Source organism: Podarcis bocagei (assembly GCF_964188305.1).
Source record: "Podarcis bocagei genome assembly, chromosome: 4".
In the NCBI taxonomy this organism is placed as follows: Eukaryota; Metazoa; Chordata; class Lepidosauria; order Squamata; family Lacertidae; genus Podarcis; species Podarcis bocagei.
In genome coordinates, this window is record NC_138128.1 from 21377492 (window position 1) to 21405469 (window position 27978).

Consider the following 27978-nt stretch of genomic DNA (forward strand, 5'->3'; position numbering starts at 1 on the left):
ATTCAATTATTTTCCTAGTAGGCTTCTATGTAATTACTTTTCTGCACGTAGGAATTATGTTAATATGCTTTACTTTTTTATGGCTCCCATCCTCACAGCTGACTCAGCGTGTCATTTCCTAGTGTTGCTAAAATTAATTCTTCCGTCCCCCCATTCTATCTCCCCTCCCCATAACATTGACTTATACCTATAAGCCAATTATCAGTTGAACAAAAGAAAAACCCATTCATTTACAGGGGTGCAGATTTACAAGGCAGGTTTGTTAGTTTTACTGCTGTGAACTTTAAATTGCAACAAAATGTTCACACGTCATTCACAGCTTTTCAAAATACTCACATGCTCCCTTTTCCTGAACGCCACAATGGCACTGTTAGTGGGATGCAAGCTTTTTTTCCATTTCTCCGTGGGAGTGAAAAATGAGTCAGAATTAAATATGCCCGCATTACAAGCAAATTCATCTTTTATGTATGTCCTGCTGACAACTTAGTAAGGACATTAAAACCATCTTGCACAACCACAGAAAAATACTGTACTAATGTAGCTAATGCTACATGTTGCCTGACTACAGTAAGTATAGGAGAAGCAGCAAGACCCTTACGAAGTAAATGTAAAATAGTACAGATTATAGTTGGGAATCTAAGGATCCTCCTATACATATTCCTCATAACCCATGAGATCAGAGGGAGAATGAAGAAATTAAGATGCATGTGATAAATGCACATAATAGTAATAATAATAATTTATTGCTTATACTCCACCCATCTGACTGGGTTGCCCCAGCCACTCTGGGCGGCTTACAACAAAAGGAACACACCCAAACATGAGACATTAAAAGCTTCCTGAAATAGGGCCGCCTTCAGATGTCTGTGAAAAATCATATGATTGTTTATCTCTTTGACATCTGATGGGAAGGCATTCCACTACCAAGAAGGCCCTCTGCCTGGTTCCCTGCAACTTCACTTCTCACAATGAGGGGACTGCCAGAAGGCCCTCAGAGCTGGACAACGGGGGTGGAGATGATCCTTCAGGTATATAGGACCGAAGCAGTAAAGGTCAACAACGCTCTGAATTGTGCTCAGAAAAGTAAAGGTAAAGGTAAAGGGACCCCTGACCATTAGGTCCAGTCATGACAGACTCTGGGGTTGCGGCGCTCATCTCGCTTTATTGACCGAGGGAGCGGGCGTACAGCTTCTGGGTCATGTGGCCAGCATGACTAAGCCGCTTCTGGCGAACCAGAGCAGCGCATGGAAACGCCGTTTACCTTCCTGCCGAAGCAGTACCTATTTATCTACTTGCACTTTGACGTGCTTTCGAACTGCTAGGTTGGCAGGAGCAGGGCCCGAGCAATGGGAGCTCACCCCGTCGCGGGGATTCCAACCGCTGACCTTCTGATCGGCAAGTCCTAGGCTCTGTGGTTTAACCCACAGCGGTCACCTGAATCCCTCACCCACTCAGAAAAGTACTGGTAGTTAGTCTAGGTCTTTCAGGACCAGTGGGCAGGCACACATATCGCCTGGTTGTAGTCGTCCCCACTCTTGATGAGGGGTAGCACAGTTGGCAGAGCATGAGACTCTTAATCTCAGGTTCATGGGTTTGAGCCCCACGTTGGGTGAAAGGTTCCTGCATTACTGAGGACTGGACTATACATGATCCTCGTGGTCCCTTCCAATGGTGACCTGTATTGTATTTCTTTTTAAAATAGAGCAACTATTCCCCTGTCTGCATGTCTATGTATAAATTCACATATGCTGCTTTCAAGTCACTGCCATCCTTTTCCTTCTTCTTCTTTTTTTTTTTGGGGGGGTACTCTGAAAATAGCACATGTAATTTTAGCCTGTGAAAACAGCTTGTTGGTGAGAATTTTCTGGGTCTTTTCTCTAAAAAACTTGTTGAACATATTTCCTTTAACACATGGGTTGCACTCTCCCAGACGGTTACGCCCCACCCTCTGCCCCAAGCACCTGTTTTGGAAAAGAACCGAAACATTTTTTCCAAGTCTAAATGCTAGCTGGGAAGCAGTGGGGAAGAGTGTGCATGCATGTACATGGTTATAGCGTGTGCACAGTGCTCATAACCTTCTATTCAGTTTGCAGATGTGTCCAAATGCTTGGAGATGCCTGCTTTGACCAATGCTTATATCAGACTGCCTGGTCACACCAGGTGTCTAAAATCTTATGATGGCAACAATGAATTAGGCAAGTATTTTTCCAGCACAGATTATGCATGGAAATCTATAAACCAGGCATAGGCAAACTCGGCCCTCCGGATGTTTTGGGACTACATTTCCCACCATCCCTGATCACTGGTCCTTTTAGCTAGGGATGATGGGAGTTGTAGTCCCAAAACATCTGGAGGGCCAAGTTTGCCTATGTCTGCTATAAACCTACTGAATGTTTTAAAAAAGGCATTTGCCTAAGCCAAAATCATGGCTTCCTGACAGTAGCTTTGGACATTTTAAAAGAAAGAGTAGGAAAGAAAGAGTAGGAAAACTTTAAAAACTTGCATAGGAGAGGTAGAATGCAGGAGCCCTGGACACAGGAACAACTTTTCCCCACCCAAACGACGTCCTGGAAATTCAGTCCACTTGTCCAAAGCTATTTGAGTAATCAAAATAGCCTGAAACCTCCTGCTGCTACTGTAACTACTGGACAGCCAGATCAACAAAAGATTTGGCTAACACAGCCCCAAACCCTGGACCTGCTATGGAGCTTGATCTACCTCTGGCTGAGCAAACATTTTTTTGGAGAAGGGGATATTTTCCTAGAGGAATCGAAAGAATATACTGTATTCCTTCTGTGTTTTGATGTGCTTTGTGTATATTATTGCCAGATCTATAGGTAAACATAGTTGTGGAACTCCTAGAGGCTTCTAGGGAAACATCCAATTTATCCCAGATATTATTTTGTTTTTGGAAAAACAACATGTTAAGCTCTAAAATCAGCATGGATATGAAACTTATATGTAACACCATCAGCTTCCCCTCCAAAGCAAAGGGAACATTTCAGGAACTGACAAGGCAACCCATTTGTGAAGCTCCCACAGTCCGAAGCCAGTTATTTGTGAGCAAGTCATTCTGACTCTCACAACTGCAGAATCATGCTTCAGACAAATGATGCATCTGTGCTGGTAACTGCCATCTAAGCAGTTCAGAGTTAGAAGTGGGAGATAGTAATTAGGAGCCATATTAAGAGTTCATTTAGCATGGATTAATGTAAAGAAAATGCACCCAGTAATTTTAAGCAGAGAACCAGGGACCCAGTAGGATATTCTGCACTGTTATGGAAAAATCTGGGTGCGGGGCTACTCTGCCACCCAGCTCGTCGGACTAGGTCCGTGGGTCCCTGCGGAAGAAAATGAGCTCAGCCGGACAGGAGCAAACTGCAGAAGATCCAAGTTTATTGCGCAACAGGTTCAAGGCGAGATTGAACCGCAAGAATATCCATTTATTTCCAATTGTCAATGTCAAAAGGGACTAAAATCTATAAAATTCATAGAAAATCAACGTGCCAATTTGCTCAATTTCTCTAGGACCCCATGACACCTCCCCTGTCCTCCATAATCCCTCAAGCAAGGTGTCAAGACCCTAATCCGATCAAATCGCTCTGCCAAGCCCTTCCTCCGGGCGATGCCAGGTGACAGACTATGCATACATGGACCATTGTCTTTTCAGGATGTGCTTATCTGCGCATATCTCCAGCTCTGCATATTCCCCCCTCCCTCCTCCATATGTTAATCCGGTGTAACCCAACCTCTTCCTAATGTATTCGTGATGTAATCTGTGTAACCCAACCTCTTCTTAATGTATTCATGATGTAACTGGGATGTATTTTGCACTGTATTCTGGGACATGGAGGAAAATTTCAAAAGTTCATGTCACCCCTTTCTCGCGGTTCAATCTCGCCTTGAACCTGTTGCGCAATAAACTTGGATCTTCTGCAGTTTGCTCCTGTCCGGCTGAGCTCATTTTCTTCCGCAGGGACCCGCGGACCTAGTCCGACGAGCTGGGTGGCAGAGTAGCCCCGCACCCAGATTTTTCCGTAACAGTATTAATAAATGTGTGGAGGTTATGAAAATTCTGTATTAATAATGATCTAATTTTGTGTGTCACCATTGATCTGGGAAGAGATTCAAACTGATGACCTAAATAATACGAACGACTCCCCCCCCCCCGAACAGTTCTGCAATAGTAGATATATAAACCTTTTAGCGTTTCCTTTAGCCATTAATGGCATCTAATACATTGTATTCAGAAATGAACATAACATAAACCTATGGTCTTTGGCAAGGGTAGATGCAGTGTTCATTCAAAATGTTCACATTCATGGGAAGTTGCCCCGACTCAAATTGAAGTGGAAGAATCCTGGTCATTAGGATGAGCGACATTTGTGTGGGAAGGCAGAATCTGTAGATTTCAGGGAAGGGTGACAGCATCTGTGTTCAGAGCACTCATAGGTCCAACCCCAAAGGGTGGTGGAAATATGGGCCACCCAGAACCTGGCTTCCAGGCTTTGCAGAATTGCCCTCAAGACCAGGGCTCTCAAAAAGCTTTGGATGAATTGCTGCACCAAAGTCTCCTGACTAAACTCCTATGCTAGCCAACCTGTTGCCCTCTAGCTGTGCTGGCTGGGGCTGATGTAGCCCAAAACTGGTAGAGGGCATCAGGCTGGTGAATACCTATGGCATCCAGCGTTCATGCTCATGCAATTAGCATTATGTTAGGATGATAACTGGACTGTGTCTACTGGGTCTTCAGAAGAGTTCTTCAAAGGGCAGTCTTCTCTACAAATGTAGATCCTTGATGTGATTTAACAGCCTGATCATGAAGAGCCTGTGCATGTAAAGATAGCTCCCCTCTTCCCTAAAACATGAGGATGGCAGGGGATACAATTTGAGGTGGCAAAAAAGCACATCTTCCCCTTATTATGGGGAATTATTGTGCAATTATGATGAATGCCTGAATAGAGCTCTATTCAATATCACATATATACTGAGGGGTTCTGAACTGATTGTGACTACCCAAGAAATAGTAAAACCTTTTATTTATTTTTTAGGGGAAAATCAAAGCCTCCCCACTTGAACAATTGGACTTCTTGTTCTTCTCCCTTGTCCACATGCCCTCCAAATCCTCTGGCCCTCTCAACTCCCTGGTGCTTGTTTTCAGTGTGTGCTTGGAGGGGGCCCCTGGAGGGGTTGCATGCATGGAAGTCGGTAGCGCAGGCATATTTGGAGCACCAAATACAGCCACAACAGTACCTGAATTCAACAACAACAACATTTTTATTATTTGTACCTCATCCATCTGACCGGCCACAAGCCACAGCACCCCTGAAATCAAAACACATGCTTAAAAACCAAGAGGCCCAGACTGCATAAATCATTTAAAAGGCCCAGTTTGCTTGCTGCTGAAAAGACCACACAGATGGTGCCAGACGAACACCCCTGAAAGGGATGCTCCTTAAAATTAAGGAAGGTATGGATAAAGAGGAGAAACAATTAGGAGTCACCCACTGAAACTGATCGGTAGTAAACTGAGGACAGACGAAAGAAAGTGCTTCTTCACACTGCACATAATTAAGTTATAGAATTCACCACCATATGATGAGATGGTGGCAGGTGGCTTGGATGGTTATAAAAAGGATTAAACAAATTCACAGATAACCAGCCTGTCAATTAAAATGGAATCTCTCAGCTGACAACCTCTGGGACACACCAGGCAAAGGCTGGTGCCTTCAAGTCCTGCTTCTGGGCTCCCCAGAGGCATCTGGCGGGTCACTGCTGGAAACACGAAGCTGGACTTTGATTCTTTGATCTGATCTGGCTCTTCTTTTTTCCTCCCCCAGAGGAGTAAGCAAATCGTCCCTAGGCACAATCAGGAGACACATGATGCAGCCACTATGCTGAAACTAAGCAGGCCTCCTGGGTTGGATTACAGTCTGGATGGAAAAGCATCTGGGGATACTATGGACCTTTGTTCTCAGTTCCATCAAGACAGAAAAGCAGGATATAAATCTAACAAAGGAGTATGTTCAGGAAATCTCCAGGCTGTGAATGCTACCTCCAGTGACCCCATTATCTAGGGCGAGGAACCAGTCTTGCTCCCAGTGTATCCCAAATGCAGCCCATGGAGCCACTGATAACTGAGCTAGTCTTTACCTTCCAACCTCTTCCTCAGGTTCCATTCTGTAAGCTGTCCAAGCTAAGATGCTAGAGGGACTTTTAAAAATGTAACTACATGGTTTATCATTGATAGTGCACAAAATTCACATTTGTAGCCAGAATTTGTGTTTATTTTTTAATACATTGATGTTCTACATTTGCTCCAAGGAACTGCGGGTGGTATACGTGGTTCTCTTTTGCCTCGTGGTTGCATGGGGATATGAACCCTGGGCTCTCCTAGGCCCTAATTCAATGCTTTAACTACTACGCCACACTGGTCTCATATTCAGTGGCAACTAAACCATGCCTATTCACTCACCTTACACATACAAAACTGTCTCTATTTTTAAAAAGCTGCTTCTACACCTAAGAAGGATCCTCTATGCCCATTAAACACGTTCTGTTTGCCCTGATCTGCCAACAGTTTTGCTTGGAGACCATTAGTTCCAGTATCCTCTCCCAGCTGTTCATAATTTTATGAATATTTCATATCACCTTTAAATCTCAGGGTCAGTCACTCATTATGGGTTGTTTCTTAAAGCTTCCACACCTGGGTTTCACCCAACTAAGGCTGCGTACGCATGATACCTTTAAAGCACCTTTGTAGCACATTTCACCCCCTCAAAGAATTGTGGGTACTGCAGTTTACCCCTCACAGAGTTACAAGTCCAGCAACCCTTAAACTACAGTGGCCATAGTTCTTGGGGGGGGGGTGAACTGTGCTTCCAATGTACATGAAAGTTATAGAGCCAGATTCGAGTAAGCTGTGGCGCTAGTGGAAGTCAGAGCAATAAGTCTTGATAGCTCAAGAGAACTTCCCCTTGTTTCTTCCTCAATTCTGCTCAGGAGGGTTGGAAGGTTCCCCAGAATAGCACGTGGGGGGGGGGGGGAAGGAGAGGTTGCTCCATTAGTGCAAAGATTTCTGCTTGCCAGATGGAACTATCTCCTTGGCACGATGGCATCACCCATGATGTGTACGCAGCCTATGAGATCAGAATAGGCCCAATGAAATCGACAGATTTAGGTTAGTCATGATTGTCTAAAGCCTACCAATTTCAATGCATCTGCTCTTAGTCAGACACTACTCATAACAAGGCATATAAAAGATCAAGCATGTTAGTAACAGTACCATACAGGTATGCTCAGAGAGCCAGGATTGGCTGCAGTTCCTTCTCAAGTATATACTCAGCAGCAAGCACAACATTAGGTGGCAAATGATATTATGTGGGAAGGCCCTTATTAATCTTTTCTTCTAAATTAAAGGAGAAAGGGGCTCCAATATTTAAGCAGCATATCTCTGAAAAGTAGAGTGTGTTACACTTTAACAGGATACAGATATTCTCTGCTAAGGGCAATGAAGAAAAAAAGCTCTGATCTGGCTTACAGTATGATGCAAAACAAGGCATTTATTATTTAACCACAGATGGCACTTGTGACAGCGGCAGCGGCAGCTCCTGACATTTTCCCATCCCCCGCTGAGAGAAGCTGCCCTTATGGCCAGGCCTGCTGAAATCTAATCATTTATAGCTTCCAGTGTGATGCTAAAACCCTGGATTCCACATCACAGATGGATTAAAAATGCAACCTCCAGGTTAATGGGTTTGTTGCTTTTGGGGGTTTTTTTTTGCTTTTGGTGAACTGTGTCACCCTAACAAGGTGTTTTACACAAGACACCTTCCCTGCCCCACTTTTCTTTTAAAGGCAACAATTTTGTTTTGCAAAGGTTTCCCAGGTTCATATGCAGAACTCAGCAAGTGCCCCCACAGCGGAGATGGGTTATGATCAAACACATACATAAAATGCACAAATGTGTCAAAGAGCAGACCATCCCAATATCAGAAGCCGTTCTTGATGGTGTTCAGTGCACCCTTCTCTTAATCACGGTTGCCAAAGAAGCGGCTTCCATTTCAAAGGGAACAATGGGCAACCTTTGACCCCTACCAGATTACAAAATGTGGCTGTGGGGCATTCCTTGTGACACAGCAACTGGGCTATTTATTAAAATGCCAGGAGGTGTCAAGCCAAAGTGGTGCTATTGACTAAGCAGAACATGGGCTAAAATGTGCAGAAATCCAAAAATGGGAGAACATGCAAGTGGAAATATTTTATTTTTTTTGGGGGGGAGCAGTTATCCTAAAACTGTTTAAATAGAATTTTAAAAAGCTGCAGCTGCTCATCACTTGGTTCCTATTTTTGCACTTCTACCTTCATTATGTGTAGGAACACAGAGACTAAACATGCGGTTCCCTACAGAGACTTTCCCTCTCCATCTTGGTTCACCCCTTTCCCTACAACACTCGCACTTTTCTGTAAACAACTTGCAAATTCAGTATATTTGGCTCCTCTACACCTTTATTTTATTCCTGATTACGTGCTGTGCAAAAAATAAAATAGGCTGAATCCAGACTAAGTTAGTCACGCTCTAGCCCCACTGTGATCAATGGGAATTAAGTTCTGCATGACCCTGTTGATTTCAATGGGACAAAAGCGTGACTAAGTTTAACTAAGTGACTAAGTGACTAAGTCTGGATCAAGTTTAATAAATTTTAGAAGGTGGGAGTTGAGATATATGTGCTAAAGATTGGAGTTGATCCTATGAAAAGGACTTTGTTCCAAACATAGACTGGGTTAGCACCGACACCAATGCAACTTTCTGTGTTTCGTTTGGCATTAAATATTCTTTTAACTGTAGATTTAAAATGGTATATCACCACTCATGCACCACCAACCACAGCAATCAAGCCAGAATCTAAATTAATCACTTCTACTGGGATAGGAAACCAGTCCTGTAAAGGTGGCGTGAGAAGATATAAGATGGGAGAAATCCTTTTCTCAAAGCAGCTTGAAATCTACACAACTAATATTTTGCTTCTCGGCGTGTCCATGCATACAATAAACGTAAAGCATTTGAAAAACAAATCCCTCCAAAAAGAAGCACCTTTTAGGAAACAAGGAAGCAATATTTCCAGAGGTAGCATGCTAAATGATTTGCTGTCTACAAAACATAGTATCTGGAGTCTTTGAGACTACAAACAACAAACATAGACTGAGCTACATGCATCAGACATGTAAATTCTTACACCTCATCACAGTCAAAACATGCCCACACCAATTGTGCTCACAAGTAGAATTTAACATTCAGACTACATTCAGATTACTACACGTATTTTAATGACAATTATTCAGTTCATCTTTCCCTAACATCCTCCTCACAGTATCATCATCCACTAAATGGCACAAACCAAAACCTATACTGGTTTTGTTTTTTTTAAAGAATCTGTATAATGCTGATAAAATGCTGTTTTTGAAGTGGAGCCTTGTCATTTGATATACGGAGCTGCTTTCCTTCCCTGTAAAAACAGGCACACAGAGAGACTTGGCAATAGCTGCTTAACAACCTGCTATCTTAAAAGCAAAGTAAGGATTATTTGTCGGCTTTCCTCATTGTGCCCCTTAATAGTAGCCCTGAAAAGAGAACACCAACAAAACAGCAGCCCAGAAATCCTTCCATTTAGAAAGGTGACCCAATTTTACATAAGCTGAAAGGAAGCAACCTGCTGCATCGAAATAAAAAACAAGTAAAAAAAGGCAGGCCTCTTCCCTCCTCTCTTCTAAAAGGGAGGATGCCGATTATGGCAGAAGAGCTTTAATTCTTACCTGATACGAACAGTTTTCCTGGTGTACCATCTCAGTGCATCATACAGAAACCAGACACCGAGAGCCAAGAATGTTTACAGAAGCTGCACAGTTAATTTTTACAGCATCTGAAGGAGAAAAGAACGCCCTTGTAAACCGAGAGGCTTCCCGCAGATTAAAATGGATGCTGTTTCTGCCGTTTCAACCTGCGCAATGGCACTGGCTTTGCTAGCGAGGAGCGCAGCAGAGCTGTTCTCCTCAGGGAACGAGCAATGAGGTTTAATAACATGTAGCCAAGACTGCTCTGGGGGAATTGCGGGGGGGTGGGGGTGGGGAGGCGAGCTCACTCATCACCAGCACAATCAGCCAATTATATTATAGACACAAAGAAAAAAAGACGAGTGTGATGCTGGTGTGACCTTCTGGTGCTTTATGGAGGCGGTTAACTGATGTGGAAACATTCTAGTCCTCATTAAAGAGAAAAGGGAATGCAGAAAGATAGATCAATAGATTGCCTTGAACCGCCAGCCCTGTTCTCCGTGCAGTCATTTTTCTGACAGAGCACATAAGACAATATTTGACTCTGTACTAGGAGCTTAAAGAGAAAGTAACATTTTTTAAATAAAACATCAAAATACATAAACCTATCTTTAAAAATAAATACACAGATAAAAGGACACATTCAGACAAATATTATGATAATGAACCTTTCCAGATGCAAAACGAAACCTCCTGGTATTTCTCTCTGCAGAATGATCATGTATTTTACTAAGAAATATAGAAAGATAGTAAACCACTCAGTAAGACATAGTAGTATGTGCTGGGGTGGGGGTGGGCTTATTGCCAATATCTGAAAAACTTGGTTGAATTTTTGACAACCTCTTTTCTTGTCTGACCTGCAGCAATTATAGGGTGCAATGCTATTAATTCAGTTAAGCATGCAGTTTCAAATTCATCCTTAAATTTCATATCCTTGTTGGTGTCATTTTGTTAGCTTCTTTAATGCAAAATTAATGTTGGCTCCTAAAAAAAGAACAAAGGAGCTATCTCTTGTCCCAATTATATTTTGTTTGCTCAGAAAAGACTGGCTACGCATGTGTGTTCAAAAAGAGAAAAAGAAAAAAACAGAAGTACCTTGACCCAGAGATCAGAATGGACCCAGATGTCTCTGCAGCGCACACAGCCCACCAAATAAACTTCAACACAATGGGTCAACAGAGAAGTAGGAACCAGGCATTACCAAGCTCACAGGACCAGTTTGGAAGTAAATTTAAACCATGTGTAAACTCTATGCGCATGTGCTTCTGTGGGCTTCACGCTCATATAGTCCTCTGCTCCCGCTTTTCTGGCATAACCACAGGGAAAGTAGAAGCTTTAGCTTCTGCTCCCAAACTAACCAGTGTTTCTTGTTACATCCAAACTCAGAGAACTCTGGTTGACTTGAACTCTGGTTTGTTCAAACAATCAAACCAGAGTTCAACTGCGTTCAGGCATAAACAAAGTGGTTAGTTTAAAAGCAAGTGTTAAAGCTTCCAATCTCCCACGCCACACCTCTTTGGTTGTGCCAAAGGAGGCGAGAGTGCATGGGCATGAGGTTTGTTGCTGCTCATGCATACAATGCTAAACCAGGGATGACTAACCTGTGGAACTTCAGATGTTGCTGGGCCATGTATTGATACTAGTTTGAGGGCCAGGGCACAATGGTGTCTTCACCTGGTGGTATATCGCAGGTGAAACCGCTGCCACCACTCCTGACTCAGGAGTGGCAGTAGTTTCACCTGCAATATACTGCTTGTGTGAAGACGCCATTGTGCTCTGGCCCTCAAACCGAGGGAAGAACGAGCCAGTAGGTGTCAGAAATGATGGAGCTTGTCCCTCCCTCAGCATGCTGGGTGCTGGTGGCAGAGAGACTCCCTCCATCACCATGCCTGGAGGAATGAGTTGGATTGGGCCTGAGCCTTCAAGGCACCATGGTGAAACTGCCAGCCCAATGCAGCTTGTTTCTCCCTCTGCTTTTCAACATCGCAATGTATCACTATATTGCTATGTTTGGCTGGTGATACATTACTTTGTTGAAAAGCTAATACAGTCGTACCTCTGTACCTCTACAGTGGTACCTCGGGATGCGAACGGGATCCGTTCCGGAGCCTTGTTCGCATCCCGAAGCGAACATAACCCATGTCCGTGTGCGGGTCACGTTTCTGCACTTCTGCGCATGACGTCATTTTGATGGTCTGCGCATGCGGGTGTGGCGAAACCCGGAAGTAACGCGCTCCATTACTTCCAGGTCGCCGCGGAGCACAACCAGAAAATGCTTAACCCGAAGCGTATTCATCCCGAGGTATGACTGTACTTACGTATCTCTCCGGATACATAAACTTTGGGTTGTGAACGCAGCAAACTCAGAAGTGTATACTTCCGGTTTTCATCATGCACCCATGCACAGAAGCACTCTATTGCACCGCATGTGTGCGCAGAAGCGGTGCCTCTGGATACGGACTTATCAGGTTGCGGATGGATTCCTGGAATGAATTATGTTCGTATCCAGAGGGTCTACTGTATTGCCCAGCACTGCTGGCCTCCATCCCTGACTGCTGGTCGTGATTGCTGGGGCGGATGCAAACTGCTGCCCAACAACATCCAGAGTGCCCCAAGTTAGCCACCAGTGTGCTAAACCATAGTTTAGTGTTACATCCTAAATGGGCCTCTCTGCTGTTGCTGCATGTAGCCTCTTGGACACCTTTCCCCATTTCCCTCAAGCAAGGCAACGGCTATTTGGCAAGGGCAAAGGGGAGACAGATTACTCGTCAGTAGTGAAGCATGGGTGCTTTGCTTTAACCATTCTTTGCATTCTGGTCAATGCACCTAAGCATGCTAAACCGAGAGCAGCAGTCCACCCCAAATTCTACTAGAACTGAGTTCAACTGAAATCTGTGGGACTGGTACACATCAGAAGATAAGGAGAGCTTGCAGGATCCTCTCTTTGTAGGATGACCCTGGAAAGCCCACAAGTGGTAAACTGAGGTTCTGCCTGCAAAGCAATCTGCAGGATTATCTATTTGCTTCCCAGGTGTTTCTGCTCCTCTTCCTTAAAGCCAAAGACCTCACAAATGGTTCCTCTCTTAAGTGCCCATTAAGCAGAAGCTGTGCAGTGCAGTTAGAAGAGAAGAGGTCATGCCAGTGGAATCCATGCCTTGGTCTCTGAAAGCAGCCTGAAATTATATATTAAAAACAGAATTGTCCAAGGAAGGGAGACGACTGTTTCCCAGGAAAGGAAATTGCCTGGAGCACACATAGCAGGTGAAGTATCTTGTTTGGTTTGGAGTAATAGGAAGCAAAAACGGCACGTTTTCCATATTTATTTTGTTGACAAACTCTTTTTCTTTCAACCGTGCATGAGAAGGCTTGTTTTATTTATAAGAGAAAGATCTAATTTGTTCTTTAACTACGTATACTTAATTTCTGTTATATCATTGTTAAACTGCCTTCACCAACCTGGTGCCCTCCATATGCAGTGGCACCTTGGTTCTCAAATGCCTTGGTACTCAAACAACTTGGAACCCAAACACTGAAAACCCGGAGGTTTGAAAACTTTTTTTGGAAGCCGAACATGCTCCATTTTGAGTGTTACACTTCCGTTTTGAGTGCCACAGTTCCGTTTTGAGTGGCTGAGGTCTGTCTGTTTTTGCTATTTATTTTGCGTTTTGGTTTTTGCAGTTTTTTAGTTTTGTTTTTAGGGACGCAGGTGGCACTGTGGGTTAAACCACAGAGCCTAGGACTTGTCGATCAGAAGGTTGGTGGTTCGAATCCCCTTGACAGGGTGAGCTCCCGTTGTTCGCTCCCAGCTCCTGCTCACCTAGCAGTTCGAAAGCACGTCAAAGTGCAAGTAGATAAATAGGTACCACTCCGGTGGGAAGGTAAACGGCATTTCTGTGCGCTGCTCTGGTTCTTCAGAAGCGGTTTAGTCATGCTGGCCACATGACCCGGAAGCTGTATGCTGGCTCCCTCGGCCAGTAAAGCGAGATGAGCACTGCAATCTCAGAGTTGTCCGCGACTGGACCTAACGGTCAGGGGTACCTTTACCTTTACCTAGTTTTGTTTTTGTGACTGTGTGGAACCCAGTACATTGTTTATTGCTTTCATTTTATGGATCAACAGTCCTGTTAGATAGTAAAATTCATGTTTAATTGCTGTTTTAGGGGTTGTTTTTAAAAGTGTGGAACAGATTAATCCATTTTGCATTACTTTCTATGGAAAAGCGCACCTTGGTTTTGGAATGCTTTGGTTTTGGAAAGGATTTCTGGAATGGATTAAGTTTGAGAACCAAGGTACCACTGTATTTTGGACTAAAACTTCCATCCGCCCACGCAAAGGCTGAGGTAAAAATCTATTAAAAACAAGGCAGAAGATCACAGTGTGATAATAACTTCTCCAGTGCTTTTTTCAGGCTCATATTACGTAATGCTTTCATGCCAAATATAGGTACTTTTTGTTTTTTTGTTTTTTTTAAAATCATGATAGAATTTCTCACTTCTTACATCGCTGGCTCATCAACAACTGAAGTGACAGTGACTCAGAGCTGTTTCACACCTAACAAATTTCTGACAAGTGTTACTTTTATCTTTGCAGGATGCAGCAATGGTGTGGCAAGGTGCAAAGTAGGAAAGACAGCCATTCACATAACAGCTAATTTCTTTTCTGGCGATCCCTGCAGGATGGAGTTTTCTTCTTATTTCATGCTACAGACGAATGTGGCAAGCCAGTTTAAATGGATTGCACTCAGGACCCAATCCAGCAGTGAACTGTATAAACATCCACTTGCATTCAGATCTTAAAGGGAGACCGTGGCTGAGTCTCAAAGCGTATGAAGCAAAGACTTCTGATACAAATGAGCAGTCTCCATCTGGGGTCCAGTCTACCAGTACACCTAGAAATCTAAGGAAGTGGCATGGGCAGCACAAGATACCAATTTTACAGAAGAACATTGTGCTCAGAAATGGCGAATCCTCGTGTTCTTTGCTGACCGCGAAACCCTGCCAGCTAGTGGCTAATGAAAACAAAACAAGTTTCTTCTACTTTTCTCCCCTTCAAGATGGCAGTTTTGAAGTGTGAAGCCACAGTACCACTGTACGGGAACAGAGACCAGCCGGACGGTCACTGGCTCAGTCCCCATTTATGACAAAGTTATCTCTCTGCTGATTAGTCAGCAGCCTTCTTGAAAATTTAGTGCCTCCCTTGAGGAACCTGCCTCTAAGCTCCTCCATTCACCCCAGTGTCTCTGTTATTGCAAGAGGGAGAAGGAGAGATAGAGCAGGCCTCTTCAGTACACTCATGGTACAGGGAAGGAAAAAGTAAGTTCCACCTGCCCCCCTTGGGTGAAGCCAATGGGGAAATTAATTGGGGAAAACCTGGATGCGACACATATCAAAAGTCAGGCAATGCATTAAATGGGTAGGCATGGGCATCTCTGAGAATTTTTCAGTGGGGGGTGTTCCAAAACACTAAGATGGGGAGAGGGCTAGTCATGAGAATAAGTCATAAGCAGGGCCAGATGACTGTGGGAAACCCTAAAGCACAAGAGACCCCCCCCCCTGGGTGGTTTCTAACAACTGGTATTCATAAGCTGACCTCTAACCTTGGACACAGACCATAGTCAACATGGCTAGTAGAAAGGGATAACCCTATTCTCCAAAGTCAAGTAGGACATATGGTCATCCTAATCACTAGTTTTGGAGCATCCACTTGGATTACTGTCTGTTGTATGGCATTGACCTTCATTTTTAAGAAGTCTTGTGTTAGACTTCTTCATTGTCTTATTTGGCCTTTGGTTCGCTTCAGTTATGAGGATTTATTTGTTGCTTCCAGTTTATTGCCTTTGTTTTAATTGCTGCTCCCTTTTACTAGCATTTAATTCATGCGTTATACTGCCATGTTTAACTATTGCTTTTAGTAAACGTTCCTAGCTGTTTGTAGGGATGCGGGTGGCGCTGTGGGTTAAACCACAGAGCCTAGGACTTGCTAATCAGAAGGTCGACAGTTCGAATCCCCGGAACGGGGTGAGGTCCCGTTGCTCAGTCCCTGCTCCTGCCAACCTAGCAGTTTGAAAGCACCTCAAAGTGCAAGTGCAAGTAGGAAGGAAGGCAAGTAGGAAGGAAGGCAAGTAGGAAGGAAGGCAAAGTGCAAGTGCAAGTAGGAAGGAAGGCAGGAAGGTAAATGGCGTTTCCCTGCGCTGCTCTGGTTTGCCAGAAGTGGCTTAGTCATGCTGGCCACATGACCCGGAAGCTGTCTGCGGACAAACACCGGCTCCCTTGGCCTATAGAGCGAGTTGAGCGCGTGACCCCAGGGTCGTCCATGACTGGACCTAATGGTCAGGGGTACCTTTACCTTTATCCTTCCTAGCTGTTTTCTTTTCTTTTTCCCAGTTACCATGTCCTTTTACAGTAAGGTGGGATATAAACGCTTTGAAGGAAAATAACATTGCGAACTCAAGCCAACCTTCCTTAAAAACCTCTACTAATATATTCTTATCTCTTCCTCCCTGAGCCAGGATGTACTGAGAGCAAAAACAAACACTCTCTCATTGCTTAAATTCACACATGCTTTGAATTCACCAAGCCTGCAGGAATGTTTCACAGCCCTGCAGGCTCTGTTACACCCTATCCTGGTATTTCAGGTATTTCTATGGCTTGGAAACTCTTAATCCTCTAAGCAGCTGAGAGGGAAAAGAAGGGATATGGCTTTAGTGAATGCAGCTAACATGCAGCAATTATTAAACGCCTGTAGGGATAACTCCACACAAGGGAGGCCTCTAGAGAAATTAGTTCCCTTTAAAATATTATCTAGGTAGCAGTGGCATAACACATGCAGCATATCGGAACTTAACCTTCCATTACTGTGGAATGAAAGCCAATGGAGACTCGCTTAGAAACTGAAGTCCTGTGACCTATGCATCAGGATCACTTTCCCATTGTAACTAATTAGGAATACCTGAGTGAAAAAGATATGTCTACCAAGGCACATATCAGGAAATTAATTACGGGTTCATCCGTTTGAGCACAAAAGTTACTGATAAATGTAGCTAATGCAATTTCAGATGTCCTCTACCTTTGTTTAGTACCAGAAACATTCATTTAATTTTTGTTGTCATAAGTAGCCAGGAGAGGTAGCAGATTATATAGAGACCAGCACACCCTCCAACATTTCTCTAATGGGAATAGGAATAGGAATGTCCTATTCAAATAATAATAATAATAATAATAATAATAATAATAATAATAATAATAATAATAATAATAATAAATAATTCATTTATACCATACCCATCTGCCTGGGATGCCCAATCAATTCTGGACAGGTTCCAATATATATAAAAACATTAAACATTTCAAAACTTCCCTACACAGGGCTGCGTTCAGATGCCTTCCAAGAGTTGTATAGCTACTTATCTCCTCGGCTTGAGGGTCACATAACTCCATACCCTCCAACATTTCTCCAATGAAAATAGGGACATCCTAAGGAGAAGCAGGACATTCTGGGGTCAAATCAGAAACTGGGATGGCTTCTGTAAATCCAGGACTGTCCCTGGAAAATAGGGACACTTGGAGGGTTTGGACCAGGGTTGGCGAACCTCAGGCCTGGGGGCCCAATGTGGGTCTCCATGCCTCTCCAACTGTCCCATGGGACTCTCCCCAGGCCACATGTCCTCCCCAGCCCCATTATCTTTCCTCAGGCCCACACTGGCCCTGTGTCACATTCTTTAGTGGTTTTGCCTGGCTGGAATGTGTCATTGAACTCTGAACATCAATCTTGCTTGCCCCGATAGAGGATATTGAGGGCTGTGCAAGGGTGTTTATAAAGTAGCCTACTGCACAAATGTAGAATTTATGTGCATTGCCCCACCTCCTTTTGCCTCAGGCCCCATCCATCGCGTTGCCCAGAAGGCAGCCTTGGGGTTAAAAACATTTCACTGCTGTATGGAAGGAACACTCTGCTCCCTTGTTCTGATGTCAGGAACCAGTGCTGAGGCACCAACAATCATGGAAGTTCCTTGGCCCAGTACATTGCATTAAGTAATATTTATATTTATGGACATATTGATTCCATATCTAAAAGACAAACAGTGACCACACTGGTGGATAATGCATAGCATTGCTGTATTTTTTCTCCAGGGCCTAGCAAACATGTACGGTAATTCCAGGTGTATGTGCTCCTGTTAACTTAGGACCCTTGTACTGCACATTCTACTCTGGACGTCATGCTTTAAAATTCAGTACAGCTTGCAGTATGGAGACTCTTCCCTTATGAAGCAATAACTGCTCCATTGGCTCAGACCATCCATCATCAGCCTTTCCATCTGATGGCATTGGAGAGAAAAAAGGGAGGTTGTGAGGCCCTCTCCAACAACTTGACTGGGACAAACCCCCATTTGGTTCCTCTGCTCCACAAACTTATTCCAGCTATTCCAAACTCCATAAACTTATTCCAGCTATTCCAAACTTATTCCAACTTTTGAAGACACACCTCTTTACCTAGGTATTTTATTGAACTCTTGACCTGAACCTCCTGCTTTAAATGTTTTCTATACTGTTAAAACTGCTTAGAAGCCTATTTTGGCTTAAGCGATATATTATTATTATTATTATTATTATTATTATTATTATTATTATTATTATTATTATTAACAACAATTACTACTGCTGCTGCTGTGGTCTAAACCACTGAGCCTCTTGGGCTTGCTGATCAGAAGGTTGTCAGTTTGAATCCGCGTGCTGGGGTGAGCTCCCGTTGCTCTGTCCCAGCTCCTGCCAACCTAGTAGTTTGAAAGCACACTAGCACAAGTAGATAAATAGGTACTGCTGCGGCAGGAAGGTAAACGGTGTATCCATATGCTCTGGCTTCCATCGCGGTGTTCCGTTGTGCCAGAAGCAGTTTAGTCATGCTGGCCACATGACCCAGAAAGTTGTCTGTGGACTAACACTGGCTCCCTCGGCCTGAAAGTGACCATTGGTCCTGTTAGCTAGGGATGATGGAAGTTATAGTCCCAAAACATCTGGAGGGCCGAGTTTGCCTGTGCCTGGGCTAAGGCGTAAACCCTACACAAATCCAGAGTGGAGTCTCTGAGACAGCTGGATGACGTCTTGTACACCTCCTTCCGGCAACGCCTGCAGTCAGCCTAGTGCCAAACGTACTACTCTGCTTTCCTTTGGACTACATCAGCAAGGCCATTGGGGGGGGGCTCTTGTCATCTGGGCAGCCCAGGACCTCCATACACCTGACCAGGCTTGTGGCAAGGGAAGGTCACTTGAGTGCTGCTAATGCCGTGGTTTGACTTCGACCCCGCAGTCCCGCTCTTGAGACAGATGGATGCCTACAACAGTAATGTGAGCTGGCACCTTAATTTTGCTTATTCTTCTTTCCTCCCCCTTGTACGTGTATCTTGTACGCAATTTTAAACTGCCAACTGTCTTGGGTGCTCAGGTAGGAAGGTGGTATATACATGAAGCAAGCACATAAATCAATCACATGAGAGAGATACTGTGGCCAGGTTTCCTACTGAGAAGGCATGGCACTACAAGAATATTGATCCAAGGTTCCACACACCCTTTAGAAGCTCACAGATATTCTTCAAGCTTATAATCATTATGTGCTTAAGCTCAATGTGGTTGGCACCGTTCTGCAACTGGCCTCAGGCCATTTTACCACACACCCACATTTCATTCCGGAATGGGGAGCCTCTAAATGCTCTCAGACTGCAACTCCCATCGTCTCTGACCATTGAGCGTACTTGCTGGGGCTGATAAGAGTGGGAGCCCTCCAACAGCTGGAGGGCCACAGGCTCCCAGTTGCAGCTTTATTTTCTGATTAAAGCAGAAATCTACACTCCAATCTCTCTTATATTGTAATAACAAGTAATAGAGATTAGTCACTGGCTGGCCATTTATGAGACAGTTATATCCACCCAGCCCTTACTCACACAAATGACATATTACATTTTGCTATGCATACCTGCCCATAATTAGTCATACTTTTTTCACTGCCAGAGGCTAGAGTTTGCACAAACGCCAGGGGAAAGCTATTTATTTAAAGAAGAGGCAGCGCTAGCTTTCAAGGAACTTGGAAATGTATGTAGAGAACAGTCTGGGGGAAAAATACTGTTCTTTTACTCATGCTTTAGTCGTAAGGCTGACGGTCAAAGTATACCTTCATATTTGTTTTTTTAAATAATGCTGAAGTATTTTAAAGTGTTTTGAGTGTAACCACTGCTGGAACACCTCCCTCTTTCTCTTAGAATGGCAATGGTGCCTACCTAGGAGGTGCCAGAACTCACATGAGAGGTTGGGTCTGTTCCAGCTGAAAAAAAAGCCATGAGTGTTCCTGGCAATGCTTTAGCATTAAAATTGGTAACCTTTAGCCAACGGCTAGCCCACAGCCTAATTTTCCTTACAGAAATGTTGTGAGACCCAAATGAGATGTTGAACATGAAACCCTGACTTTGAAGGAAGGGTAGAACTAAAACAAAACTGAACAAGTTTTTTCCCCCTGTGCCAGACTGAGAATTAGAAACCTGTCATTAAAAAAAATATGAAACAAAGACCAGGCAATTGAATGTGACCTGCAGGTCATTTATTATCTGCCCATATTCTGGGCAAAATAAATATAAAATGTATTCTGTAAGGAACAACAAAACATGAATCTTGACGGATAACAGTCTTGTTCTCCTAACTAGAAGTATATGAATCACTAAGGTATTAGATACTTATCCAAGGGGTTTACCATAATCCACATAAAGCTGTTTTGAATGCCTGGAAAAATCACTATCTTGTCTGCAAAACAAAAATAAGTAGATTGCTTCAAAGATTTACACAAGCGTGAACCTGACAACAAATGACATTTCAGTGTGGAGCATAACATGTTTTCTCATTTCATTCCCTTGTTGCCAACCTTGCATGCTTCTAACTACAGCATTCCCCTGACGAATGGCTATCTTCAGTCCCAAACACACTGGGCTTGTTACTGAATATATTTGTCTCCGCTCCCTTCTATGAACTTCTTTTGTCTGCTGTTTATTTGGGGAACCATCTGAAATAAATAAATCAAGGTTTATTTATTTCAGATATATATATGAACCTATATATATATATATATATATATATATATATATATATATATATGTTCATAAATGTACCAAGCAAACACATACATAAATATATAAACCACATGTCTGAAGCAGCACAGGAAAATAGCCATGACGCCATTTTGGCTCCCAAACTGACCAAATGTTTTCTCTGCAAAGTCATTATCTTTTCCTTCACAAATCCTGTCTTAAGGGTACATCTGTGTATGAATAGGGTGAGCCCATGACCTGGCTCAGGAACTAAGTATTTATTATTACAAAAGACTGGCCAGGCTCCCCAGGGTATCCAATCAAATAAGCATTAACAGGTAACCTGCCAGACAGGAGATAAACAACGCACTCAGATTTCTGCTGTAGACCGCCCTTTCAGTGATGTAGGTATGAAGCGTCTGGGGATGGTCTTGAGCTACACCCCTTCTGCGACGTATGTATGATTTTTCTGGGGGTGGACTCCAGGGTGAGCAATTTAAAATGTCTATATAAGGGCAGGCACACCTGGGTTCTGGGTCCTCCTCCTTCTCCTGCGTGTGAAGGGGGCACCCTGTTGCAACAGTTCAATAAAGATCAGGCTTACTAGCTGCTTTGCTTCTCAATATTCTCTGGTTGACCTTTGTTCTTTTCTCCAACCGATGGAGAACCCACAAAGGACTCTATAAGGGCTCTTGTGTCCCCCATAAGGGAATAAGGGCAGATTTCCGTTTATTACACATCATTTGGTGGAACCCAGTAAATGTTTCTCATTGCACTCAAGAGATGCAGGTGGTATTTGCAGAAGTCTCAAAGTGCTGCTTCATCTGCTTCATTTCCATAGTGGAAGCTGCCAAATATTGCTTCTACATTTTACATGCTCCTTCTGTGTCTGTGCTAAAACTCCAGCAATGGTGGAGCAGAAGTTGTTCTCCAACACCATTGCACCGTTATTCTGGAGAGGAACCACATGGAACAAGAATGATGATGATTTATTTATATGCTGCCCACCTGACTGGGTTACCCCAGCCACTCTGGAAAGCTTCCAACTAATTAAAACACAGCCTTGGGCTGATGTGGTTCTTCTCAATGTTCCTCTCCTCTACATAGAAGTGAATGCAGGATCTAAGCATGAAGTGTGAAGGGGAGGGAAGGAGAAATAAATACAGATCCTCCTGCTCCGGACCAGGTGTGCTACAAACCATGCTTCCACTGCCACTTCTGGCACACATGCTGCAGACTGGCTGCCTGTGAGCCATACAATCATCTTGTTTTGAGTTTGTGGGTGCCAGACGCCCTAAATTACTGGGTTTAGTAAGTGTTAGAATTTAATTAAGGCTTATGTGTTAAAACTGGCTGCTAGAACCATGTGTGTATTTGAGATGTGCACTAGATGCTTCTAACCCTCTGGAATCAACATTTGTCAAAAGCTAATTAAACTGGTGATAATAAGTGATTAGGATGACAAAGGATCAAACGTGTGGGCTCCCTTCCTCCCTCCCTCAACTGAGAGGTAGTTTAAAAGACCATGCCAGCGTTTTAGATTATGATTTTTAGGAATGGAGTTATGCAACGGAGGTAGAAAGCTGCAGGCTAGAGAGAAGAGTCAGAGAGCAGTGTTTGAGAGCAGGGGTTGAGGTCTGCTTAAGTCCAAGTCTGTTGTGTCTATGTGAGAATCCAGAATCTCTTGGGGGGGGGGTGAATGCTGTGAACCCCTCCAGTGTAGGCTCAGGTTGTATATATGTGTAAATAATAATAATAATAATAATAATAATAATAATAATAATAATAATAATATCTTTATTGTCATTGCCCCCTCTCAGGGACAACGAAATTACTTGGCTGCTCCATCCACCCAGGTAGGGCACTCCACACAAAATCAAAACAACTATAAAAACACTAATTAAAACAATACAGTATAAAACAGCAAGGAAGATTAGATGACTTTCAAAGTCCAGGCTTCCCATTCAGGGCCGAGATCGCTCTGGGGAAGAAGCTGTTCTTAAGACGGCTCGTTCTTGTCTTCATTGTCCTGTATCTCCGTCCCGATGGCAGGAGCTCGAAGAGACAGTGACCAGGATGCGATGGATCTTTTACTATGTCCAGTGCCTTCCTATGGCACCTTGTGGCATAAATCTGCTCTAAGGTGGAGAGTGGGCAGCCAACAATGCTCTCTGCTGCCTTAACAACTCTGCACAACCCCAACCTGTCCTGGGTAGTACAGCTTCCGTACCACACACATAAGCCATAAGTGAGCACGCTCTCAATGGCACAGTGATAGAAGGCAAGCAGCAGTTTCTGCGGAAGATGGTTTTTCCTTAGACTTCTCAAAAAGTACAGTCTCTGCTGCGCCTTCTTCACACCACAGTCTCCGCCGTGCCTCATTGTCCAAAAGGAAACTCAAACTCTGTGTGTGCACCTGGAATCTCGCATTGCTATGGAGATTGGGGTGACGTGTAACAGTCACCCCAATGACTGTTCACCCCAATCCCAATTAAAAGAAAATGCAATCAAAGTACATGTACAGTGCCTAAAGTAAGGAAGGGCACCAGCATGCTGAGTGTACTCCTGCTGACTACTCAACATCTATGAGTCTCCATGGGAAACACAATAGCATAGTGTTTTCCAAACTTGCGTCTCCTGCTGTTTCTGGACTACAACTCCCATCATCCCTAGCAAGCAGGACCAGTGGTCAAGGATGATGGGAATTATAGTGCAAAAACAGCTGGAGACCCAAGTTTGGGAAACACTGCAATAGCAGAACAAATGATTTTTCTTCCTCTTTGGTGGCTATGTGCATCTCATTTCCAAATCCCTAAGAAATACACTGATTATCTCCCATCTGGTTAAAAATAAAAGAACTAAAGCAAATTCATTAAGTGGATGGATCAGCTGGATAGTACCAGAGCTCCCAGAGCGAGCCTGTGTGGAACTAATGGAAGAAAAAGGGAAATCTCCATATACTAACTCAACATAATAAAGTCAATACGTTGAACCATAATTTATTCTCCTATGTTCATGCAGCTGCATAAAATAGGCTTGCAACTGTAAATGGTCAGCATGAAGGTAAACATGTAAATATCGCCTCCAAGATCAAAGGATGTAATGCAATTTTAATCACTAGAGGTCCCTATGACACAGCGATAAAATACAGTGCTGAAGCAGGTGGAAAGAAAGAAACAGCGTTTAAGCTGCTTCTTTCCTAAGGAAAAGAACAATTAAACTTAATATCGATTTATCCTAGTTTGATAAGCATACGAGCTTTACATGAATAAATGCCTTGTATGTATACATCAAACCTTTGTTTTCTTTCTCCCATCTAATGTTACAGAGGAGCAAGAGACATCACCTTCCTTTAGAGCTAGCAGAGCACCTCGCCAGCATTTAGAACAGGGTTTCCCAAACTCGTCAGGTTCTCAACGTCAAGATGTCTCACCAGCCAAACACTGTGATCTGGCGACACTCCACGATGTTGAAACAAGAAGCTGCATTGGCCCCAGCTTGCGAGGCGATAACTCAGCTTGTTTGCACTGCTCTACTTGGGGGTGGGAAGGCTCCCACCCCCCACCTCGGTATCCCATCCCTGCTCACGAACAAGCAGCAGAGACCTTGGGGCTCTTTGCAGGGGTCTGGCCCTCAAACCATAGATACTTCGCCTGGGCCTAGTACACACACTGTACACTCACTGAACATTACATGTGAATGACTGTAACAGCTCAAACATGTGTGCGCACAGATGGCGCACTTGTTGAATGTAACTTGTACCGAATGAACTTGAGTTATTTATTTATTTATTTATTTATTTATGTATGTATGTATGTATGTATGTTAATACATTTCTGAATCTTTAAGCCACTTAAAACTCTACTGTGAATGGAAACTGAGAAGTTCCAGAGGGATAGCTGCATTAGTTTGTTTGTTTTTTGCTTCAAAGAGTCTCTTGGCTCCCTAGGGACTAAAATTCATGTACACACATAGGGAAATACTGGGAACAGTGGGGGCAAAGGGCCATGGAACATGCTGGGCCTGTGATGTTTCTATGCAGAAACCAGATGCACCAAACATATGAAAGGAGCAGCTCATTCACAAAAGCAACTTCTGCGATAATGCTAATGGTCAATTCTAATCATAGGAGATAAATGGCAGGGATGAAATTTCTGGATGTTTTTGAACTAACCCCCCCCCCCCAATAATTGTGTAAAACTTCCTTCAACATACTGTTTTCGCAGATAACTGCCTAGCTACAAAAGATGGTGGCAGGCTTTCTGGGCTGTTCAGAGAAACCACTTGCGCATGCAGTGGTTATAGAAGAAAGTCTATCTATATTGAGGATGGTGAGCTGCCATGTTAGGTTTTCCAATCAAGCTGAAAGCCAAATTCTTTACGTGACTTTGTATGTAAAAACATGCTACCATTTACTGAACGTTTTGTACGAGCAAAAGGTTGTGTATCTGATGTTCTTCCTACTCAGAGTAGACTTGCTGAAAATAATGGACTCGATTAAGTTAGGTCCATTAATTTCAGTGAGTCTACTCCTGAGCATAACTGGATACGACCCAGAGTTCTTGAGCAAAATCAACCAACACTTTTTTTTCCAGCACAGCTTACAGTGGAAATTGTTGAATGGCTTGAAGAAGCCAGGAAGACAACAGCTGTGCGAAAACAGCAAATGAACAATGCATGCATTACTGAGACTCTTTGGGATAATTCACAGACTAATGTTCTGGAAATGAAATGAAATTCACAATATCGTGAAAATAAACATCCCTGTAGTTTTGGAAAGACAGGCCAACTAAGCGGTTAGATGAATAAAACTAAAAACCAGCAGGAAGCAGCAAGGGTGAGTCTCAGCCTTGCCCCTTATATCATAGAACAAACAAAGTGTGTGTGTCTGTATTTGTTGTTCATGCTCTGACAAGCAGGTACTAGACCAGGCAGTGACGTCTTGTTTTCCTCTGCCAGTTATTTCATCTAAAAGATTTCTTCCCACTTAACCCTATTTTTAGAAGCCAAAACATTTCTTGGTGCCAAAATAGTTGCTCTAATTTGCTTCTCTTATCTGCATTGAAATAATGGATGCTGCTATTGGCACCCAAGTGGAGTGAGGTTGGCGTAGCTGCTGGATCCTAACCTCACTCATTCTTGTGAATCTAGTATTAGGACGGTGCCCTTAAATAACTGGGATTAAAGAATATGGAAACAAACATAAGCTTCTTTTATGCAAAAAAAAATTCATGAAGGGCTCTTCATGCAGTTAGACTGGAAGAAGACTGTGGTTTTGGGCTCCTGTATTGTCTACATGTTGGAGCTAGCAACTGCACTATCTAAGCTTACATGCTCCCATGTAAACAGGCTCTGGGAGTCCACTGGGTAGGGTAGCAATGTGGCCCTGCTCTCCAGCAACTGAGCGGAAGCATCTATCTGCATGGGTAATTGCAATTAACATATGAAGGGGGCTATAGCTTTGATGAGTTTTGGAAAAGTTACACTCACTGCAGTATTCTAATCCTGTTGCCGGTCCAGTTATCCACCCCAAAGTGGCATTTTTAAGGGACATTAATGAAACCCATCTCATTGGGTTTCCCTATAGGAGAATGTGCCAGAAGCTGAACTCTGTGGTCCCTGTTGCTAGGATGGAGCCAGACACAACAGCCAACCACAGTGGGGGAAGCACTTTACCTATCAGCTCACTCAAAAGGAACACACATGGAAAGAGAGATAAGGACATTCCATGCTGCTATTTTTCTAACTGGGTCAAAGGAGCAGATGCTTCTTCTTGAAATCTGTTTCATGCTCAAAATTGACTTGTGATGTTGATGATGATTTTAATATAAATATGTATCTATTCCACGTTTCACATCTGGGACCTACAGGGCAGTCAACAAACTCCACAGTACCGGATTGAAAACAACCAGACAAAATCAAAACAAAACCCCAAACCACAGTGAAACCTAAATCGAAGAGTGCATGAACAGAACGTGCACCTCAACCTGAACGTACACCAGCATATGGAGGACATGACCACATCCCAGGTTGCTGAGGAACCACTTTCAGCTGCTTTATGTCAATGTTTCTCAGGGACTGGCAGGACTCCACTGTGTGGAGGAGGCAGGGGACCAGAAGAGTGACCCAGGAGCAAGGCCAGTGATCTATGGAGATGGGCACCACCCACAAAGTAGGAGCCAGGGGAGGGGGAGAGTCAGGGCAGTCCGAGAAGGAGGAAGGTTCACAGGATGTGGCTGAAGGAGAAGCTGTTCTGGAATAGACAAGTCAGTAGACTCCCACCCTAATGTCTCCTGGAAGCAGGAGAGGCTGGAAACGAGAAGAGCAGCTACAACTTCAGTGCAGAAGTCTCAGGTTACAGGCCCACAACCCGTCAAGGGAGGGTATATAAGTTTGGCAAGTAGGTGGGCCTAGAACTGTGGACAGCTGCCTAGAGACATATGTGCCTGTGTATCCGGAGCACTGTGAAAGCTGCTGTAAGCGCTTTCCTTCTCATTGAAGAGTCAACTACCTGGTGTGTGGAGAGGACCAGGACAATGTTGGAGAGAAGGGGGGGGGGGCAAATGGAACCCTGCAGAACTTCAAGAGGCCACCAGGAGGCCACCATCCCTACCTTCTAAGACAACTCCCAAATAAATTATCAGAATCACTGTAGCAGAACCACCAAATTTCAACTGAAACGGATTTCATAGTTTTAACTGTTTTTTTAATACCTTTTCTGAATTGTATTTCTTGTATTGCATTTAGAGACAATTGCAGCTCAATAGTGTGTACACACACACACACACACAGCAAGATGCCCCCCCAAAACTCACCCCCATCTGGTGGCTCAGAAGGTACAATACTGAATTGCATATGTAGGTGGGTTTGTCTTTAAAAGATAATTTGAATGAACAAAGGATGACAAATGAAAGAACACTATATTTCAGAAAAATATCTGCAGGATAATGCGTCGATATGTGCATGTCTCTGAATGCAAGAGTATGAATGCACAGACTTCATTTCTCTCTCTGATGCTGTCTAGTGGCTATGGGCTCCCCAGACCAGCATGCAAAACAGGCATTAAGTACAGTCTGCGAAAC

The 27978-nt window shown here is 43.6% G+C and overlaps 1 protein-coding gene across 8 annotated transcripts in view; it reads right to left on the reverse strand.

The window, feature by feature from the left end:
- Positions 1–27978, reverse strand: part of LOC308584930 (schwannomin-interacting protein 1) — a 378018-nt gene that overhangs the window by 39620 nt on the left and 310420 nt on the right. Inside the window, exon 1 of one of the 8 annotated variants that reach the window (XM_081190287.1) lies at positions 9814–10083. The exons of the other annotated variants lie outside the window; for them this stretch is intronic. Within the exon in view, the coding sequence (XP_081046413.1) occupies positions 9814–9843 (30 nt within the window). The 5' untranslated portion in view covers positions 9844–10083. Of the gene's footprint in view, positions 1–9813; positions 10084–27978 lie in introns of those variants that run through there. 8 annotated transcript variants of the gene reach the window in all.